The 22517-nt window shown below is 39.5% G+C and overlaps 4 protein-coding genes across 5 annotated transcripts in view; 2 read left to right on the top strand and 2 right to left on the bottom strand.

Annotated features, from left to right (window-relative positions):
• The window catches only part of sNPF (short neuropeptide F precursor), a 31449-nt gene extending 18917 nt beyond the window's left edge, over positions 1-12532 (top strand). Inside the window, exons 2-4 of the mRNA XM_020954694.2 lie at positions 10319-10468; positions 10539-10990; positions 11053-12532. Of these exons, the coding sequence (XP_020810353.2) occupies positions 10360-10468; positions 10539-10990; positions 11053-11337 (846 nt within the window). The 5' untranslated portion in view covers positions 10319-10359 and the 3' untranslated portion in view covers positions 11338-12532. The remainder of the gene's footprint in view (positions 1-10318; positions 10469-10538; positions 10991-11052) is intronic.
• Positions 12533-14721: 2189 nt separating this feature from the next.
• On the bottom strand, positions 14722-17510 carry barr (non-SMC condensin I complex subunit H). Its single transcript, XM_020954596.2, has 3 exons — positions 16984-17510; positions 15345-16925; positions 14722-15284 (listed from the first exon to the last, which is right to left on the bottom strand). The coding sequence occupies exons 1-3, from the start codon at positions 17296-17298 to the stop codon at positions 14940-14942; spliced, it is 2241 nt and encodes a 746-aa protein (XP_020810255.1). The 5' UTR covers positions 17299-17510; the 3' UTR covers positions 14722-14939.
• A 277-nt stretch (positions 17511-17787) lies between these two features.
• lok (ovarian-specific serine/threonine-protein kinase loki) lies at positions 17788-20342 on the top strand. Of its 2 annotated transcripts, none has more exons than XM_020954601.2 (6): positions 17788-18278; positions 18426-18583; positions 18667-18775; positions 18855-19295; positions 19359-19593; positions 19658-20342. In XM_020954601.2, exons 1-6 carry the CDS (start codon positions 18143-18145, stop codon positions 19962-19964), a joined length of 1386 nt encoding a protein of 461 aa, XP_020810260.2. In that variant the 5' UTR covers positions 17788-18142; the 3' UTR covers positions 19965-20342. The 2 variants fall into 2 exon arrangements, with proteins under 2 accessions (XP_020810260.2, XP_086697210.1); XM_086841084.1 differs by having other exon boundaries at positions 17791-18329.
• On the bottom strand, positions 20085-22300 carry vls (valois). Its single transcript, XM_020954751.2, has 3 exons — positions 21625-22300; positions 21200-21558; positions 20085-21141 (listed from the first exon to the last, which is right to left on the bottom strand). Exons 1-3 carry the CDS (start codon positions 22162-22164, stop codon positions 20952-20954), a joined length of 1089 nt encoding a protein of 362 aa, XP_020810410.2. The 5' UTR covers positions 22165-22300; the 3' UTR covers positions 20085-20951.
• Positions 22301-22517: the final 217 nt, after the last annotated feature.

Below are 22517 nucleotides of genomic sequence, written 5' to 3' on the forward strand. Positions count from 1 at the left end.
CACATCTCACATCTTCGGTGTCCTCAGGGAGCCGTTCCATTTCTGCCGGGCGTTTCGAGCTTCAATCTGAAAACGAAAAAAACTCAAGGATTTCCCTTTCATAATTCATAAACTCGATTTAAAGTTGAAGCAGGCAAGTGGAAAAGCGGAAATCGCTCAACGGCAACAGCTGTGCTCCGCCGACATCTTCATCTCGTGTCGCCCAATCGCGAAATTATTTATGATTGTCCGGATATGAAATGAATGGAAAGAGTTCATGCTAATTAACTTGCCAAGGAAAAGTTGCGTGCGAATTGGACAACAATTTTAATTGCATTCTACAGGTACCGAAGAACGGGCTCTCCAAAGTCAAATCGATTCCAATAATAGTGAGTAAATGAGTTCCAGACTGGAAACTAATTTAAACTGAAGGCTCAGGATTGGGGATGGCAAGAAATGTCGATAGATTGATAGAATATAAAGTATACAAATCGATATTTAAATAGATGATATAAAGCGAGACATTTTCGAATATATCGGAGTGGTTTCAGACTGCGTCTTTCACCTGTTTTAATTTAGTTATATTTATTAAGAATATAGATTCAAAGATTTTTATTTAACATATGATGTTTTGATATTTCCAGTTTCATATATAATATTTTAGACAGGTTACTCAGCATGATATTTCCGTTAAAATATCAAAAAGCGTACACATCCCACTCAAAATAATTCCTTGTTTGCGTCACAATATAGGATTAAAGCAAACATTTTGAACAGATATTTAGGCATTAAAAGCTTTTGCTATAAATATATCTATATGTTCCTTGTGCGTTGAGTAAATCTCGTTCTTCAATTTTAATTTGCTGACCAGCACGTTCACTGTCTCGCCCAAAAGTTTTGCTTGCTCTTGAACTCCCCGGCGCTATGATAAAAAAGTTTTGATTTGCTGCCGTTTTATTATTTGTTGCCCATGCAAATTGTTGGCGACACTTAATTTTGTTTGCAAATACTTTTGCATATTTTTAGGGTTGACTCAACAGCAGAAACAAAACCAAACTGTTCAAATTGTTGAACAAGTTTGGCCATTATTCAATGAAAATAAATCTAATACATTTTTTTTCCACCGAAATAGAAGTGGAATACAGTGTTGTAACACTAGAAAAAAATATTAGTTTATCTTTGCTATCATTTGGAATAATTTCAATTCTCAAACAGAATTCGTAAAATAAATAAATCTAAAATCTGTAAACAAATGATTAAGCTTCAATGTAAAAACAATGGCTCATTGATTACATATATTTTTGCCAACGATTTTCCACCACTCCAGTGTTCATCCTTGAATATTTTACCCCGGCCATAATTTGCCTTATCGTTTTCCAGCACTCACCGAGTCCTTTGCCGGGGTCTCCTCCACTGGAGAGTTATTTAATTAATTAACACAAACTGTCGCTTGTTCACGCTTCAGTGTGCCAACGATGTTAATGGGCTTTCAATTATGTGGGGAACCCCCGACCAAGGTGGCGCCCGAGAGTATGCAAAGCCAAACAAACTACGAAATAACATTGGTCTTTGCTTGTCGCGAGAGTAGATGGCACCGAAGTCCCAAGGATGTCCTCGACTGTCAGTCAGCAGGCAAGAAATAAAAGCAACTTTTCACAAACTGTCACAGGGATTTTGTCCATTTGATTGCGTGTGTAATTACAGCGGAACGCCCACTTGTCCTTTCCTCCTCTCAGTTCAATTTCAAGTTTTTGTCCAGCCGTAAAACGAAAGAAGAAAAAAAAAGGTCAAAGGCGAGTCGGGACAAAAAGCAGGAAGGAAGGTACCACCGGCATTAAGCTCCTCCGACAAAGTGATTTGGAGTTTCACATGAAATTGGAATTGAAACAGCGAATTTGGACATTGACAAGTCTGAGGCTTCAAGGGCAACACCATTGACTTCAAAAGGACGACATTATTTCTCCCCTCAATCGATGGTCAAATGTGAAACAATTTTGTGGGCAAAGCATAAATCCATATAACAGAAAAAAGAAATCGTTCACAAAGAAGTTATTTTATTTTTAAAAAAGAAAATCATTTTACTACAAAAGACTGTCTGCCAAAAAGTCTGAGTCCTCTTCTCTTTCCTTCGCGGAGAGTGCTCAAAAATGTATAAAAGCCTAACTCTCATTAGCTAAGCCTGAAAATTCAAGCCACTAAGCTGCTGCTTAAAATAATACAGAAAAAGAAACACTTGACTTGAGTCGGGCATTAGCGTCACAAGCCGCTTACACAATAATGAAAGCCTACTGCTTGAGCATTCATTTGTAATTAGAGCATAAATTTCAATTTCACGCTTGCCACCACAGAATAGCGAACAGTTTTCCGGAAAAGCCTCCAGCCTCCAGTCTCCTGCCTGCTGTCCATTGTTAGGCAACATTTAACATTTTATACTGGGAGCGGAGCACGTGCCCAGACATTATGGTAATGCCAAATGAACAAACAACAGAGGCGCCCCACACAATAACAAAAGGGGGGAAGAGGGCAGCTGGATGCTGTTTTATCTACGCTTTTCAATAAGTTGTCAACGGCGATTTATGACCATATTTTATGGCAACTTTGCAGCAGAAATAATGTCCTGATGGTAGATACGTGCAGGTGCAACAAATTACATTCGCGAAATCATGTTTCATTTAATAATCAGAGGGTGTAAACCATAACAATTTATATTCCTTAAAAAAACAGACAAGACTGAGACCTCATTTTAATAAAACTGTTCTATTTAATTCACCTAAATCATAAGCTTTCTTATTTCTGAACCTCATAGAGGCTTTTAATTAATTTAACTAGCTTCAGTTTAGGGGACATACGTAATTCCCTGTAGTAGAAGGCACTTTATTTGTCTGAGACATAATAGATACCCAGACAGATAGTAAGTGTTATGTTTATACATAAAGCCATCATTGCCATTATGACCATCATCAGTCAATATTCTCAGAGTCCTTGAGGAAGGCTAACTGAGCTAACCTTGGCAACGCAGCCCGAATTCGTCCTTGTAGAGCCAGATTTCATTGCCATTATTGGCGCTTTGGCTGCACTTTGCCGAGGCAAGACACTTGAGCAACCTGTGGCAGCGGCTGGAAACTTAGATTTAACAGGAATTTTATTCTGATTATGATGGATGGTCAGATAAGATAGACAGGAAACAGTTTTTAATTGAATTAAAAAGAGAAAAATTATTTAAAAATAGGGAAACATGCGTTGAAACAAGGACAAACTTAACTTAGGTAAACATACTAAACATAGGTATCATATTTGGGTATTATTAATTTAATTGAAATAAAATTTTTAAGCTTTCTAGCTTAAAATATGCATCATATTTCAATCAGAATTATAATTCATTGAATAATCTGCTTATCTATGGTGGAAAATCTTTCTTAGACAAAAGCTAAAAGGAATAATTATTTGCGAACTTTCTAGTGCGTTTCAAATATAAGTAAATAATATTCAAAATAAAAGAATAATAAGCGTTATATTAAATAAAATTATCTCTTTAAAAAGCAACAAATTCCTTGTGTATGTGCATTATAAATAACCAATCTGAAAGCCCGACTAGAACCTGTTCCCAAATCAAAGCATATTTTTCCCGCAACTTATGCTGACTGCCAAAAAGTTAGAGTCTAGATGGGATATCAACTAAAAGATATAAAGGGGGGTTTGGGGTGGCAATAAGTTTGCAATTTTTACGCTTTGATAATGACGAAAAAGAAACGGAAAAGGGACGGAAGTCCCATAACACAGAGTTAAGCTGATATTATCTACCCGCCCACAAGCGTATATGGCAGCCTTGATTTCTTTTTTTAAAGCTTTAAAACGCTTTCCGGCCAAATAAACACAACAAAAAAGCGGTTATTAGACAGCGGCCCCAAAAAAGACATCAATTGCTGTGTAATCTTAGACATTCCTTGACGGGGAAACAGGCGAAAAATGAATCTATATATACGTTTAATATATTGTTGGAAGCCTGCCTGGCTCCATGGTCATATATATTTCGGGCCTCTCAGAGCAGACATTTTGAAGTGGATATTGATGAATTTATATTGGATTTGGGTTGGCTTGAGTTTAAGTTGCTTTTGCTTGTTCTTTTCCAGCCGACTTTATATTTGAGCTTAAGTGCTTATTTGTTGTTATTTGTAATTTGAGGTTTCTGTTTTTATTTTGTGTTTGTTTTTTTACTTGCAGAAATTGATGACCCATGTGGTCTGTCGACTTTAGCTTCGGTCACGGCTATTAATTTTTGGTCAAAGGTCACCCCTACTCACCTACTGACATTGGAAAGCATGGCTTAAAGCCTTACTTGACACGTGGCTGGCTGCGATTGCCTTCGAGATTATGCAAAACATATTAAATCAGTCGAAGACCTACAAGTTAAACGCATCAAGTATAAATGCTGCCAAATTTGTCAGAAGACCCTTTTTTGGGGTACGCACTAAAAGCTGATAAAGCTGCTTATGTAAATGATTTCAAATAAACAGGCCAACAAAGGACCAAAGGCTTTTACTGAAGTTCTTGGCTTTTAGTCAAAGGAGTTTACCGGAAAAAGGTGTCCTGGGAATTCGAATTTCTTTATTTTGATTGTCTAAATAAATATAAATATTAGTGGTTTTGAAGTAAAAACAAAATTAATAGAGTTTCCTAAAAAAAAAATATAATTTAAAGATGTGTTTGAAAATATAATTCTCCTTGTAATTGTTATGATAAAAAGAGAGATAACTTTCAAACTTTTTCTGCTACTTGCTACTATTTTTATTTTTTTTAATTTATTAAATACATATTTTCAATAGGTAACTTCTCTTCGATCCTCATACTAAACTCATTTATTTGATTTTCGTACCACAAAAAAATGCTGTTGTTGTTGCTGCCCTGACCCAGACGCATTCGAATTGTGGAAATAATCCACCGACCCTCCTCTTTTTTTTGACAACAATAATATGAACTTCCAACACCAAAAGTTTAACTCCGGCGGGAACCACTCTTTGTAAATTTTTGTCACCCTGATGGCCTTGTTCGAATTCCATTGTAATACCCAGGGTCCTGGCCCAAACCCTCGAACCTCCTTGGGATATACAGACGGCAGCCAATCAATCAATGTAAAATCTTTCCAAATTTCTTAAAGACCCTTGGCGTGTTTTTTCTTATATAGTATATATGTATTTTAAAGTCATGTCTGATGACATGAAAGCCAATTGAAAAACTGCTAGGTAAACGACAGGAGCACCCCGAGGAGCAACCAAAAAACGATTTGGGCCAAGTGCAAAAACATAAACAAAGGAAGCCAAGACAACAATCGGCTACAACCATTTCCATGCTAAACAACGAACCGAAAATTACATTTCCTTCCTGCTTCCGGCATCACGTAGCCGCAGTGTAGTCACCAAGGCCATATCGCCCACAGCTGTGTGGATAAGTGTCTAGAGAAGTTTGGTCAACATCCGGTGTGGAAGTCTAGAGTCAAGATGGTTTTTAAATTTGAAGAGGAAACATTAATACGGCTCATTATCTCGTATAACAGTTTAGTTTAGGAGCCTCAAACCATTTTTGATTAACTTTATCTCGAACCCCAAAATAAATAATCATAATTTCCCTAAATACTTTCACTTCTTATGCTGCAGAAGTCAGACAAAAAAAGTGTCTGAATGTTTAGCTAGATATTTTTTTATGGAAAAACTTCCATCTCATATGCCAAAAGTGAACATGAGTCAAGCAAATTCATGATTTCCAACACAGACTCTGAACATACACAAGTTAATTCTCATGACAAAATGCGATAATGCCGGTGCAAATTGTTTGCTCTAGAGGACACACCTAAGTTTATCTCAACTTTTACTCGACGTCATGCAAGTTTTTGGTCCTCGGGAGTACGCCCACCAATGAATGAATGTTTTACTTGCAAAGTGGCAAATCAGTAGACAGAAAAACTGGCACCAAAAAAAGAAAAGGAGAAAATTTAATCAACATGACTTTGTCGCTTTGGTGTGTGTTTGCTGGTTCGATACTCTCTGACCATTTGGCGAAAACAGAGTACAAGCCGGTGTCCTGCACATAAAATAGCAAAAATAAACCATGAACGTGGGAAGTGAATTCCTGCGAGGCGTATCCAAAGGCGTCAGCTGCGCCAGGATTCTGTTTAATTGGGTTCAGCGTAAACAAATTCTGGTTCACATGGTGAGTCAGTCAGATATATGTAGTTTTTTACCCGTTTCTGATAACGTTTTTTTTTTTTTAATTCAAAAGAACAAAATTTCTCAGAGCTAACCTTTTTTATACCAGGTATATATATTTTTATATATACGTCATAGATGACCTATAAAGATTCCTAATTTCCCTAATGGTTTTCTTCAGCACAAGTTTTATAAGGATATAACGCATATCAGCATACCTTGACTAATACCTTTCGTATTTTGATATTTTAAAGTTTCCAAAAGTTGCGAAACTAATTGTTGTAATAAAACTTGAAGCCTTTATTGTTTATCTCTTAAAAAATGTATTTTCGCATTGCTTTTTTAGTTTTTACAGCTATATTATTATTATGCTTTTATAAAATATTTAAATAAACCTGTAACTAAAATTTGTATAAGAAAATAGTTACATATCCAAATTTAAAAATATATTTAAGTGAAAATAATTTTGAACATAATTCTATTTAACCACTTTCGAACGCCAACGCATAAACTATTTTAACCAACGTTGTCCAATTTAATTTCATTAGTTACAAACATTTAAGCCGCAAAAAACTAACCACATGGCATAAACAACAACAAAAAAAGAAAAACAACGAAGAAAAACGGCTACCAACAGGACGTATGATTAACGCCCAAAAGCCACAAAGTAGGCAGCACAAAACCCACAAAATGTCAGGACAGTAACAACAGCGGCAAAGTCTCATCAAATATGTTGATAAAACACAAAAGATTCCATCCAACCAGAGCCTGGGAAAAAGGGTCGCAGGAGCTGGAGCTAGGATGGAGGCCAGTCAGCCAGACCACGACCGGGGCCAGGACCAAGGCATCTAATGTGTTTGTCAAAACGTTTTAATGCCCCTGTCGGGAGCTGGGGTCCCATAAAGCCAGCTAGATAGCCGAAGGATCTAAGGGAGAATGGGCCGAAGGCTGACCAACCATAGATGACCTTTTTCGCACAACGAAATAAAAATTGTTAAATAAAAGGCGAATAAAATTTGTGTGTCACACAAATAAGAGTGAAAAAGAGCCTCATCAAAGTCTCGACATAGACACAAAAACAACCTGTTGTGTGTGTGCGTGTGTGTATTGTTTGGAAGTGTGTGTAAATTGGTTTGTGTGCGAGTTTTTGGGGGCGTTAAATGTATTAGTTGGGCTATGCCCTAAAGGCTATTTAAACGTCGTCAATGTGTTTTTCACGCATCGCTTCAGAAGCGGTCTGGCGATGAATTACACTAGGTAACAAAAGAATATAATCTAAATGCCATGGAATGTGAGTAAATATATCTATTATATTTACATATAATATATATTTTGATTTGTGAATAGGATTTTCTTTTAAACGAAATATTTCTGTACCAAAGCTATCAATATTTACCTCAACTTAAAATTCAGTGCCAATTTAATTCGAAAGGTGGAAAATTAAATACATGGGATTGGGGATGTACATATACGAAAACAAAGAACAACAAAGAAAGCAATATAATTAAAAAAATATCCAAAAATGTATATTTAATTTATTCATTCTCACATTTGTAGATTTTTGTCGTCTCATACATATTTGTGCGTTACGAATCTTACACTTATACTGTAGTTGGTTCAAGCTCAATTTCGGCACAGTTCCGATTGAGTATATAGAATATCAATTTATCACAAACATAAAGACACATTAAAATACAGTTTTAAATAACAGACTTCTGTTGAAGTATCTGCACATTTTCAATATATCAATATTTTGAACAAACATTTTGGGAAAACTTTTTGAGTGATGGAATTCTTTCTTTTGATGTGAAATTTTTAAGCAATACATGTTATTATTTAGTGAAAATTACAAACTTTAAGCTGTATTCTGTGCTTTATAAGTCCAACAAATATATATTTGCAAGAATATCCCAATTTCAGCTTTCTTCATAGTAAAAACCAATTGCTTGCTACATAGTGCCCCCCTCAGATGAATCGCTCGATGAGGCATTTATCCGGCCACTCGATGCTCAACAACGTGTTAATGGGATTGCTTATTATGTGTCAATCAAGAATTTTCTCCTACACCCTCTGGGAATATTCGCGATGTCACGTAAAAATTATTGCTTGACACATTGTTTTTTAAAGCCTATTTAAGTGCGAACTGGCTGCAATAGGCTCAGGCACAAACGGCACATTCGTACATAAATAGCATCATTATCTGGGAAATATCGCACAACTCATTCGTCATTCGTCAAAAGCCAACAACGAGAAGGCGCCGTCGGAGAACGATGATAAATCACTTTCAATTTTGACAAACGTCCCAAATGTCGCGCAGTCTAGGGGCACATTTCATCGCTCACAACACCCACTCTCAGGCACACACACAAACACACAGAGCCAGAGACTGATACCAAATTTCCATATTGAGTGCTTGGCTCTGGACTGGACTCTGCCCGGCAATTGGCCAGCAGCTTCCGCCAGCAAATCACTCTGGGTCGACATTTCCGAGATATCATTGACCAAAACGAGCGACAGGAAAAAAGAAGAAAGCGAAAGTCAATTCGATTAAGGTCTGGCCAGGCATCAGGAAAGATGGATAGATGAGAGCTGAATAAATGGTAAATCATAAAACGATGGCATGGGTATTTACGCCATAAAGTGAATAACTATTGGGAAATAGAAAATGTATGACATCTTGAATATCATCTGTAAAATTTAAGAACAAATTTAAATATTAAAACCCATTCTCTCGACCTCGAATATTTATTTAAAATGATTAATTGAAGACCTAAAATAATTGCCTTCGAAGGCTATTTGATATTACTCCTTATGGCGGCATCATTTCGTGGAACGTGTCTCTGCCTTAACTACAATTCAATTTCCGGCTCCGCTGGCTGACATCACGTATACGCAGGCTATCACGTATACAGCGAGTTGCATCGCCACCCAGCCAGAGAGAGAGATCCTAACAAAATATTTCGCCAGCACTTAACGCCCCAAGGATGAAGCCGATGCTGTTGCAAAGGCTTAACTTTCAACTTCCGCCTGCAGCGGCAGGCAGAATGCCAAACAAAAGTTGAAATTTCAACCCCTTTTGGGGGTAAGTGTAGTCTGCCTGCTGTGCATAATATACTGTTCTCATTTCTGGCCATTGTTCAGGCCCTACTTGTCATAAGAACTCCACTCGAAGGGTGCCTCACTTTGCCTTCGGTGCACCGCTCTGAAGGTAAGCAATCCATCAGCATCCGGCTAGTTCATCCAGGGTCGCTCTTCCCCTCTTCCCTGTATTCAAATCCTCCCAGTCTTATTTTTTCCCCTTGCCCCTGTGTGTGCTTTCTTATAAATAATTCAATTGCCATTTTACTCGCCTTATTCTCCTTGTTGTAAAATGAACATACATAACATATGACTGCGAAATGAATTCCAATGAGCAAACCTCACACGATATGCAATGCACGCGGACTCCATTGTCTAGTCCACGTCTATGTTGCGGGGACATACAAATTGCATTCCTATTGATTACCAGTTCTCCCCCTGACAATTTAATTTTTAATAATAATGGGAAATCCCTCGCCGTCGGCCATTAGGCAAACCATTAGCCCATGACATCATTTTCTGAAATATATACATAAGTTTTTATAAAAACTGTTGCAACTAATGGTAGTGGCAGTGCCGCAGCTGTTCTGTTTTCTGCTCTCTAACCTTTCGATAGCTTTAACTATTTGCAAAAATATGGCAAAAAAATGCATTAAAAGAGTTCGAATATGCGACCCCATTCAGGTGCAGTCATGAATAATTTTCTTTCAGGGAATCCTCTGCAGGAGACAAAATATATTTCACAATATCAACACCAAAAGTAGTGATGCTAGTGATGATATATCTTCAAGGTTAATATATTCAAATGTTGGATAAATCAACTTAAAAATTGTTGTCCAATATAATTATAATATTATATTAATAAAAAGTGCGATTCCAATATATCATATAAGACAATTAATCTCTATCTATACCATAGTAGGTATCGGACCCAAAGGGTGTGTTTATCAAAAACGATATTAGATAATGAACTTATTCATATTTTTCTTCAGAATAACCATTTTTTCTTAGTGTATATCTTACGATTTCTAATTTATTATTGATTTTCTTTTTATTTTCAGTTTGTCATCAACCCAAAGGGTAAAAGGAAATAGGAGCAAAAATGTTTTACTTGAAGCCCCGACTAAGCCAAGGCTGCGCCTTAGTCCTCGTCTGCATGGCGACCCTTCTGATGTACCATCCCACCCAGGCCGAGACGCCTCCAGCTCAAGGTGACCAGCAAATCCCTTCCCCTGTGGACAGCATCCGCGTGAGAAGCAACTAATAAGGACTTCTTTGCAGGCACTCCCCTGAGCAATCTGTATGACAATCTGCTGCAACGCGAGTACGCCGGACCCGTCGTCTTCCCCAATCACCAGGTGGAGCGGAAGGCCCAGCGCTCTCCCTCGCTGCGTCTCCGCTTCGGACGCAGTGATCCGGAAATGCTGAGCAATATAGTGGAGAAACGCTGGTTCGGCGATGTCAACCAGAAGCCAATACGGTCTCCATCCCTACGCCTGCGGTTCGGCAGGCGGGATCCCAGCTTGCCGCAAATGCGACGGACCGCCTACGATGATCTGTTGGAGCGGGAGCTCACCCTTAATAGCCAGCAGCAGCAACTGGGCTCTGAGGGGGATCTGGACCTGGTCGACGACTATGACAGTGCTTTTGATCGTGTGGTGCGAAAGCCACAGCGTCTACGCTGGGGACGCAGTGTTCCTCAGTTCGAGGCAGCCAATGAAGACAACGATCAGGTGGGGATCTATAACTGAATTCCTTAAAGTAGATTCATCTATAATTCAATGATTTTTCCCAGATGGAACGCTCACAATTGTACAATTCCCTGTTGAACTCGGAGAGAATGCGTCGCATGCTTTTGTCCCTGCAGCAGCAGCAGCAGTACGAAGCCCCTGGACATGTGGCCAGATTCGCCAACGAAGATGATAATGAGGCGGATCTGGAGGAAGACACCTCTGAGTTCCAGCGAGAGGCAAGGAAACCGATGCGTTTGCGGTGGGGACGAAGCACTGGTAAAGCTCCGGCCGATCAGAAGAAAACTTCAGAGGAACCTTCATCGGTGACTCCCAAGACCCAGGACTAAATTTCACGGATGATGGCCAGGGCAACTCCAGAGAAATGCCAACCAATGAAAGGGAATCGGAAGCAAGCTACACGGTCAATGTCCCATGCCAAATATGATACGGAAAAACCTTTGAACCCAAGTTATAAACAGTTTTTGAAAGCATTTTGAGGTACGCAGGGAGGCATGGGCTGAGGAATAAATACATATAAACTTATATCTTATATATACACACATACGATTAACCACAACTGTGCAAATTTTGGGTTTGAGGCCAAAGCTGACATACTCACTTGTCTGTAAACTTTAACAATGCGCAGGTAAACAAGGTAAGCCCGTTTTATAGACTTGGAGTCTGTGAATTAAAGAGTAGATGTATCTGTTTTCGATCTGTAAATGAGTTAGAATTGATCACACAGTTTAAAGAATTTTCTATCCCCCCCTGTTTAAAACATATATGTTTTCTGGAATACAACAAATTTGGAAATCATCCAATCCTAACGTGCTCAATTATAGAAATTTCGAAATATTCAATTATCCCAAACTTTTAGCCGGTATGTATATAAAAGAAATATATATTAAACATTTTGAACATAGCGAAAAATCAGAAACGCTAGAAACCTATAGAAATATTATTCTAAAGAAAGATGAACTTTTGATTTCTAAACTTTTAAGCAAACTTCGATTTAATGTTACGACGGAAGTGTTTGAAAAACATGTTGAAGCCCCCGGAAGCTGTATTACTGTAACACTTGTTATATTATGTGTGCTACAAATTATATATGTATATCAACTCTTATATATATTATACGACTATATATATACGTATATATATATACAAATACGATGAACATTGTCTATTACAATTTTATTGATGTATTTTAATAACTGAAGAAGTCAAACCAAAGCAAGCATTATGCTGAATATTGTTAGAGAAACTTTTGTATATTTAATTTACACCATCATTGAAACTTTTGTTTACCGATCCATACTACACACACGATATAAGGCGCTGTTCTTCAAAAGACCCATATCCCGCTGAGCGCAACTTTCGAGTAAAAATTGTCAATGCTGTTTTCTAGGTGTATATCATTATGTACGCGTATATACCTTTTAATGAATGTAATATCATGAATGTAAATAAAAGAACAGGAATATTAAAAAGCAAACATTTAACTCGATCTATGCAACAATTAAATAACTCAGATGGAGTCAACATACAATTCTTTTATTTTTCTCGAACTTCTTTAAGAATGGAAAATGGTTAAAACTCAAGGAGGTTTGTACTAGTTATCAAGTAGTGTCGTTTTAATATTTTTTAGCATACTTACACTAAAGTTGTTGCTTTTAAACACCTTTAATTATATGCATTAAAGCCATCACAGTTAAGGCATTTATTTTTATTCAAAAACTTTTTTTAATCTCTGTCAGATATAGGTTGGACTGCCAGTTACTGACTTTTGTACATGCTTTTCCCCTCACAGCTCACTTACATACTAAAAGTGCCAACAATTATCAAACTTAAACTTCCACGGCGCCGGCAAGCTGTTGTACGTAATGGGATTAAGCAACAAATGTCAGAAAATTAAACCGAGACCAAACAAGATACAAAAACACCGATGAGTATGGCACCTGGAATGGGCACGGGAATTATCCCGGGCAAGGACAAACAATCAGCTGGGAGGTGGCAAGGACATTTTTGCCTTCCCAACCTGTTTTGGCCCCGGTTTCGACTGTGATGACAGCCATTAACTTTAGTACCACATCCTGCAACCCGTTTGTTGTTGTTTGTTTTGATAATTAACTTTTTAACTCCTAATGTAGGGAAATGTGTGTTGACTGAAATTGTTGTGCCCTCCCACACATGAAGCACATTATTCTCGATTAATTGCATGCAACATTGAGGATTCAACACGGAAATGCACTTTGGGGTAATCAAATTTTTGGTTGGTTACCTTAATTTCCTATAAAAAGTAATGTGCTTCTCATATTTGACACCATATATGTTTATGCAAAAATTTTGAATCAAACAAAGACAAACTCTTAACAAAGTAGTAAAGCAGGAACGACGCATTTTTAGCACCAACAATAGTTTAGTTAATCGTTTAATTTAATTTTTAATTTAAAAAATATGAAACTCTTGTTATCCTGTTTTTGAAGTTATTATTTTATAATTATTATTATTTTTCAAAGATTCTAGGTAATTAATTTATTTTTTTAGAGCTCAAATATTAACCGTTTTCTGTTCTTTATTTTACTGTTTATACTTAAAACATTTTCTTTTTTATTTAAATAAAATAATATAACTATAATTATATAAATATATTGTTTCTTTTGTACAGTTCTTAGTTGTTTTCAAATAAAGTAATAGTTTAAATAGAGAAAGTCTGTGTTCGATTTCTATCGGCTTTCTTTTCACATATGTACAAGTGTAAAGAACGTAATCAGTATAAGACCAAACATTACTTAGTACTTGGTAAATATTTATGCAAATAATATGCAATTACACACACACAAACACATACACACGCACAGGCAAGCTGCGCCTAAAAGCGCTCTGTAAACACCAAACTTTTTAAACAAGCACAAATGTGTCATACCCACACGGAGATGCTAAGGAAAACCCACTTCAGGCAGAAACAGAAACCATTTGCGAGTAAAAACGGCAACAAATTGTCTTGCGAATTTCTCCCTCATTTACCCCACTGCACACTGAGAACTTTCTTTTGAATATATTTTGATTATCTATTAAAAATACATTTCGCTTTATTTTGAATTGCGGAAATGGTTGCTGTTCGTCAACTTTGAGACATTCGGTACTAAAAACGCGTTAATATGTGATTGCCACATTTAAGACCAAAAAATTATACAATTCATATAACTTTTTTGATAATTATATTACTATTTATCGCTGTAATTACATTCATCTAAGAACAGAAGACTTTCCAAAGTGTGCCTTCTGGTATGAAGTATGCAAATGAAAGAGCAACAGCCAATGCAAACAATCTTAACAAATGCTTCCGTTTCAGTCTGGGCCGCCAGCGCAACTTTTACAGCTAAAACTAATGTGAAAGTTTTAATTTACTCGAGCCTTAGACAAACCTTAAGTATGTATGTACATATGAGAATATAAATGGTTTTGTAGATTTTCCACTGAACCCTTAAAGATTTCTTCTTAAAAAAGTTTTTTTCTTATATCAATAGGAGTGATTTCAAATTTAAGTGCATTAGCTGTGGTGTGGTCCTTATCCCTTTATCTCTCTGCAATTCTTTCCATTTACCATGATACAATTTTGATATAATAATAATGAAATATATAAATATAATTGTATCATACGTTACTGTTTTCAAATATTATTAAAAAAGAATAAAGCAAAAAACAGTTAACAAAATGTTTTAAAATAATTTTAGGTTCAGTATTTTATATTCATTAGAAAAATTACAATGAAAGCAGGATTCGACTTTGATGAGGGGTTTTGTTTCGGGAATACTGGTACGGGTCGATGAGTTTAAAATAAACGTTTTAGAGATATAAAACAGCCACCACACTGGGAGCTCGACACTGATAAAAGGGATTTAAAACTACCACATTAAGCTCATATAAACGTAGCTATACAAGTAATTTAGTCCAAGACTTGTCGTATTTGAAAGTCCTCCAAGTTCTTCTGTGGAATTAGGCGCAGCTTCATGTCGTTGGCCAAGTGCAGAACCGCATAAAAGGCAACCGACGTGGACAGCGAATCCGACATTTTGGTGGTCAGCAGGTTGGGCAGCTTGTTGTACACTTCATTGAAACTAGCCATACCCTTGGAGTAGTTCTCGTTCTTCGGCACTGGATGCGAGGGTATCGTCTCTTCAGGCACAACGTTTAGAAGTTGTTTCTGAATCAGCGAATTGCAGCTCTTTTTTAGATTCTTCATGTCTATTACCTTGGCACGCTTCGCAAATGGAACAATAACTTTGGTGACCTGAAAGAGAAGATAATTTATTAGTATTACTATTAATTATAATAATAAATGGCGTCTTACCTGCGTCGGCGCCCCCTCAAATTCTGTGCCAATCTCAAACACTGTGTTGTTGCAAGCGTCCCTTATGCTAGCGTTAATCTGACTAGGATCCACATCCACCAATCCTTCGCCGAGACAAGCCTCGTCTCCCATAGCCGGCATAACGCTCACATTGGCGGGGACTGCCGCAGTGAAGTGTTCGTTACCAAATAAGTCGGGATCGTTGTCCACATCGTCATGATGCGGGCCCCCATCACCCATGTCCATGCCCAGATCTTCGCCCTCATCGGAGTCCGGCTTGCCACAATGCCGAGACAACTTTATACTCGGCGCCGAATCATATTTGAAGAAGAAGTCCGGATCAATGTCAAACTTTGTGGGTAGCATCAATTTGCGGGAATCCCACTTCTTTTGGAAGTTTACCTTACGCTGCTTTACAGTCGAATCCAGAGTCTGAAATAAGTTCTCTGTAAAGTTTCCATAGGCCACTGCCTTGGCCCTTCGCTTCGCGGCCAACTGAGCCGACTTTTTCGGTCGCTGAATAGCCAGGCCTGACTGTGAGTCCACCTGGCCATTGGCCTGGAAAAGGGTGCTACGCTGGCGCGTGCGTTTGAACTTCCAGTGCGAGGGTCCTGCCCAAAACTGGGAGATCTGCTCGGCCATAGGGCGATATGAATATTCCAGCTTGGAGGAACCATCGACCGGCCGCAGATCCTCGATAAACTCTGCCTGCTTACGCAAACGGCGGCAATTGTTGATTGCCACTTGCTCCTCCGTCGTGAGCTCATCCAGCTCATTGCAGTCCACCTCAAGAACCAATGGTGGTTGCCCGTCTAAGTCCGGCATGGGTTCACACTCACCATTGATGTCGAATGCCATGGAAAGCTCATTGGGATGGGGGCACAGATCTTCGGCGCCATCAAGGCCAAAGTCACGGTTGTCGTCTTCATCCGATTCGGGATCTTTTGGTTTATCGGTAGGGGCTCGCGGATTAGGATCACTTGTGATGATATAGCCCGTGTGCAGAGGTCGCAGAACCAAGTCATCAACATCGGGCATTAGATCTTGCACCCAATCCGCGCTCATCAGCGATTCATTGGACCACTGCTCTGATTCCTCATTCGCATTTGCTGTGGTGTGGTCCTTCACCTCCTCGGTTGGCTCTTCTTCGCCATCCCAGAACATATAGGTGGTGCGCAACCTTAGCTCCGAGTCCAAACTGGGCAGGATGTTGTGCATCAGGCGATTGGAAGCGTTAATGGACCCTACAGTGGAGTTCAGCTTGCCAAACACCGGATCCTGCAGCGGCGCTGTGTCTAATCGAGCGTTCAGTGTGTCCTTGTTCTTGGTTACAGTGGACACATTCTTCTTTTGCTTCTTCGGCTTAGGAGCTGCCTCTTTTTGGACTCGCCCAGCATCTTCACCATCACCGCCAGCCGGTTGCCCAGACTCCGGACCCTCATTATCTTCGGCATCCTCCATTTGCTTGTCCGTGAGCGTGCGGGCACTCAAACCTGCCGAAATGCGCATAGCATCCATGTAGATGGAGTCCACACGCAGGCCGTATACTTTTGAAGAGGCCTCCAGCGATGACCCGGCCATCTTAGGGAGAAACGAGAGGGTTAATATCGTGTTCGGCTTAATTTTTATGTCCACTAACCTTAAAGTTGCTCATACGCTTGTGATGATGGTCGAGCAAATTGGCCAACGAGTCGATGAGCGTCAGGCTCCAGGCGTTGTCTTTGCTCAGCTTGTTGCCGTTGTAGATTTCCAGGCAGGACCGGATGGTCTCGTTGTCCTCAATGGACTCCAGTGTGCTCTGGCGCTTCTGCTGATGCTGAATCAGTGTGCGTCGTCGGGCCTCCTGTCGCTCCGCTTCGTCATCATTGACCACGGTCACCTCCCGGGCCATACTCTCGCGGAAGCTGCCCACCGCGGAACGACGCAGCGGCGTCTCCGAGCGCGGCAGTGTCATGGCTTGTGGGCGTCAAAAGCAACTAGCAACGAAGAACGAAGCAATGATCGAAACAGGGACTTGTATGGTCAAAATTCGATTGCTGCGTTTGTTTTAATTCCTTTCCTATTGCGTTATGTGCGTTCCGTTTATTGATTGTGCTGGTATTAGTAATAGTTTACAGTTTCTTTCAAACGACGCCGCAATTTAGGGCTACACAACGATTGTATGTTACAGTGTTGGAAAACTTTAGAGGAATGTTGACTTGGCTAGTAAATAGCTAGAATTTCTTAAGATATCGCATCAAAGACTAGCTAAATTCACGACCTTTATTACTTTTAACTAGAGAAACTTAACTAATTTACAATTAATTATTTAGTGACAGTCCCTATGTAACACCCTTCTTAATTGGGCTCTTAAACGTACAAAAAATCATCTTTTGGAAATTCTTTATCCTTTATCTAGCTGCATGACAAATATGTACATAACTATAACTATAACTAAGCCGTCGATAATATCGATAGAACTATCGAAGTTTTAGCATCTCTAGCCCAAGATAGCCGCGCAGATCGCGTTTGTGTCCGTGATTGTTATAGTTTTGTTGTTACCGTCAAATCAACTTTGAATAATCTGATCTAATCGTGGAATTTAGCTAAGCTTAAACAGAAATTGCCTGGACAAAAGTATTCTTGTGAAATAGCGAAATCTTTGCCTTGGCAAAGTCTCGCTCTTGCAATCCTGCGGCTGTCGGCAGCGTGCGCCTGTGTGTGAGCCTGTGTTAGTGGACGGAATAACTGGATTTTCCGAATTTGCGCAGTTTTATAAGAAACTGTTAAAGACGCGCTTAAATTACGGAATATCAAGCATGGCACGCGACACTCAAGGAACTCAGGGAACCCAGAGCCAGGCATCCAGCATCTGGACCCTGGTGGAAAGTCAGCCCATGGAAAAGATAGTCTGGGGCCGGTTGTACGGCAAAAACATCAAGATCAAATCGCTGGGTACGAGCTCAAAATATCGTATAATTTATACGCCTTCGTCTTTTTCTGTTGGTAACCAAAATTTGCCTGTGTTTATGTGTTCAACTCCATCAGAGTATCAACGATATTAACAATTCGGGTTGCTTTTATTTATATAACTTCTTTCAGATCTGAACAATGACGAGTTCTCCGCAGGACGTGGAGAGGCGAACGATTTGATCCTTACGCTCAACGATTTGTCTGAGAAAATCCTGACGCGCATTTCCAAAGTGCATTTTACTATTAAGCGAGCAAACTGTGACCTTGCCAGTCCAGTTTACATTCAGGTAAATCCTCATCTGTCGCTTTCTATTATGCGAAGAGGCATTGTTATAGTGTAATACATTTGCTTGCTTTTTGCAATTCTTAGGACCTCTCGCGGAACGGGACCTTTGTGAACAATGAAAAAATTGGGATGAACAAAATGAGAATTTTGAAAAACGACGACGTTATTTCCCTATCACATCCGACACACAAAGGTAAGCGATCTGCAAAAATAGGTTAGGTAAAAACCGTGAAAGGACAAAAGTAATGCAACGTGTTGCACCTGCCCCACAGCCTTTGTGTTCAAGGATCTCAGCCCGAACGAGTCTATTGGTCTGCCTGAGGAGATAACCAAATCGTATTATATAAATCGGAAGCTGGGCTCCGGGGCCTACGGATTGGTGCGCCTTGTCTATGATACACGCACCTGCCAGCAGTTCGCAATGAAGATTGTGAAGAAGAATATGCTGTCGGGCGGCTCCCGACCCAGCACTAACTTGAGCGATCCCGAAAGAGTGCTAAATGAGGCCAAAATCATGAAGAATCTATCACACCCGTGTGTGGTTCGAATGCACGATATTGTTGACAAGCCGGATGCCGTTTATATGGTGCTAGAATTTATGCGAGGCGGCGATCTACTAAATAGGATCATAAGCAAGAAGCTGCTAAATGAAGAGACTTCAAAGCTTTACTTTTACCAAATGTGCCATGCCGTTAAGTACCTTCATGATCGCGGTAAGCCAAAATGTCTATGATTTTACCATTTCACTTGTAATCTAAACGAGATGAACTCTGTAGGTATCACCCACCGCGACCTCAAGCCGGACAATGTGTTGCTAGAAACAAACGACGAGGATACCCTCCTAAAGGTATCCGATTTTGGACTGAGCAAGTTCGTCCAGAAGGACTCTGTGATGCGTACGCTTTGTGGAACTCCGCTCTATGTGGCCCCAGAGGTTCTTATAACCGGTGGTAGAGAGGCGTACACCAGAAAAGTAGACATCTGGAGTTTGGGAGTGGTGCTATTCACCTGGTAGGAGAAATTCATATTAAATTTATCTTGCAAACTAATCTTTAATGCTGATCCTTACCTTAAGTCTCAGCGGCACGCTTCCCTTCTCTGACGAATACGGCTCTTCAGCGGCCGAACAAATAAAGAAGGGAAGGTTTGCATATCGACATCCGGCATGGAAGGGTGTCTCGCAGCGCGCCAAGCTTCTAATTAACCAAATGCTCATTGTGGATCCCGTAAAGCGACCCTCAATTGATGACGTTCTGCAGTGTAGCTGGCTGCGGGATGCAGCGATGCTGCAGAAAGCCAAGCAGCTTATGAAGCTCGAAAGCATGGATATCGAGGAGGAAAATAACTTCCTTGAGCCGCCCACTAAGCGGTCGCGGCGCTAGTTTTCTATTATCCATTCCATTTACCAACAGTGTTAGGTTAAGGCGCGAAAAAGTTTTAATTTTCTGGAAAAATTATTCAAAAACATTTTTCTTCAAATGCCGCCGCCGCTTATCATTATGTTTGATGTTCCAGTATTTTGCGGTTGTTTATTTTTACGTGTTGTTTAGTATAAGTTTTTCATTGGATTCCCCCTCTTTGGATATTTTATAATTAATTTTGGTCCAATCTTATCTGTCATTCTTATTGATTTATAATTACTATACTTAACTATTGTTTAGAAACTAAACGAAATTGTTATACGGATAAATTTGATTTGACTTTTCAGCGAATACAAACTGAGCTTTTTGAAATAAAGCATTTGCACTTAAGTAATATAATTTGTGTGTATTTATTAATTTTTAGTATAGCTTTTTCATATATGTATATATTTGATTGGGAATTTTGTATATCTATGCTATCTGAAGAATAGTGGTAGGGTATGAATAGGTATTAAATACTTATTTTGGTAAGAGTTTACGAAAAGTTGTTTTAAACCCTCGGTCTAAATGAATTCTTAACGATGTAATTAATAGTTATAATGGGTTTTATATATTCCATACTTATATTTTTTTATAGTGTCAAGGAAAGGAAATAGTTGCATTTTAACCAAATTTTATATTTTCTAGAATAGCAATACTTTAATGTAAGATGCTATATTTTTTATATATCAATCATTACATTTCCCATTTAATCTATTTCATACATGTAAACTCTTCTTTTTGGACGTAATCATGTATATTATCGTTGTGCCAATACAGTAATTGTTCATTCAAGATATAGGTTTCACTGTACATTTTCACAAAAAAAGATAAACATAAGCCATAATTCGGTCAGTTCAAGCTCGCGGCCTAAGTAAAAACTAAGATGAAACATAACGCACTATGGAAATGCTTCAAATGCAAGCAAATGATTATGCTGATCACAGAATCCCAGAATTGGCAGTAGAATTACTTTAGGGAATGCGTCACCATCTTACGCCCATGTCCAACGGTGACGAGCGTCCTGTCATCGGTCCAAACGGCGTCCATGAGTCTAGAATGGGTGTCCTGGTGCTTGTAGATAATATCATGTTCATCCCTCTCCAAATTGGCCACCTTTACTGATGCTGGCAAATTGCTCATCGCTGCCAAATGAGGGCTTAAAACAAAATACGTTATAATGGTAATTTGTACAAAATGTTTTCCTATTTACTTACCCATTTATTAAAAGCTTGGCGACATGCCCGTTGTCAAAATATTCCGCAGATCTAACCAGCTTTCCAGGTTCACGGATATCAAGTGTATGAACTTTTCCATCATAGTCACCCAGATACACATAATTGGAAGCCCCAAAGGCGGCACACGTAAAACTTATCGAATGCGTGGCGTCATCATAGAGGCATGTTGAAGACGGTGCCGCTGCCCGGGCATCCCAGAGACGGGCACAACCACCACGATCGCAGGTTACAAATAGGTCAGAGGAGGCGGAAGGTGTGGCCAGGCCGGTCAGTTTATCGGTGTGGGAGGAGCGCGAGTGATAGGAGCTCTCCAAGTCAGCTCCGGAAAGATCCCAAACCTGCAAAGGCAAGTAGAAATTAAAAATATTATTATTAATTATATTTATATTATATTTTAAGCTTACATTAAGTGTGCCATCCGTTGAAGCTGAGACGGCCTTATAGGGGTTGGCATTAAACACACTAAGCTGGCTAATGGGCGTGGGATGCGCCCAGGACTCGCCAATGAGAAACAGGCAGTAGGGCGACTCTGGATTACGGACTTTCGAGTAGGTGGACCAGGCCTGCAGGCGGGTATCGCCGAGCGCCACCAGCAACACGTTGTTGTCCGCGTAACGCACAATGTTAACCGTGTGCTCCGATTGCAGCTTGAAGTCCGCACTGTCCACAGTCATGCGGTTCGCCTGGCTGCGGCCATAGCCAAAAAACATGCCCCACCATTGGTGGCCGTCGCGTCGGTTGGTGGCCAGCGCCAAGTGCTGGTGGTCGTTGATGGAGATGCTGTCCCAGCAGTCGTGCAATCGCGGCGACAGATTTTCAAGGCGGGCATTCAGATCAGCAATGTTGAGATTCGGGTACTCTAGGTTCGTGGCCAGCTCTAGAGCCGGTGGCGGATTGTGGCTGGCCGGCGCTTGATAGAGCTCCGAGCTGCGTTGCGGAAACATCTTGGCTACAGCGAATATATCCAGGAAACAACGAAAAGTTAATCTCGAAAAACTAAAGAATCCAGCGTGCGTGCCCGGTAGAGCTGCGAAAAAAATATCGAGTATCAGTCAAGACACGAACCAAAAATAGCCGTTTGTCCCATCCCTACTGGAAAAACTAGCAATAAATAAATATTAGTATAAAAATATGTTTTGCTTAACGCTGCATTTTGTGCTAAATGCTGTATTCATTAATTTTCGACAAAAATTCCTTTATTATCGATGTGATCGTGATCAACTACTGTTGTTTTAATAGAGTCGCTAATTATATTTTTTAAACTGCCGCCTATTTTTTTGAGTAAAAGTGGAAAATA

This window comes from Drosophila serrata, unplaced genomic scaffold (genome assembly GCF_035046125.1).
Source record: "Drosophila serrata isolate PLE 108 unplaced genomic scaffold, ASM3504612v1 contig_100, whole genome shotgun sequence".
Classification (NCBI taxonomy): domain Eukaryota; kingdom Metazoa; phylum Arthropoda; class Insecta; order Diptera; family Drosophilidae; genus Drosophila; species Drosophila serrata.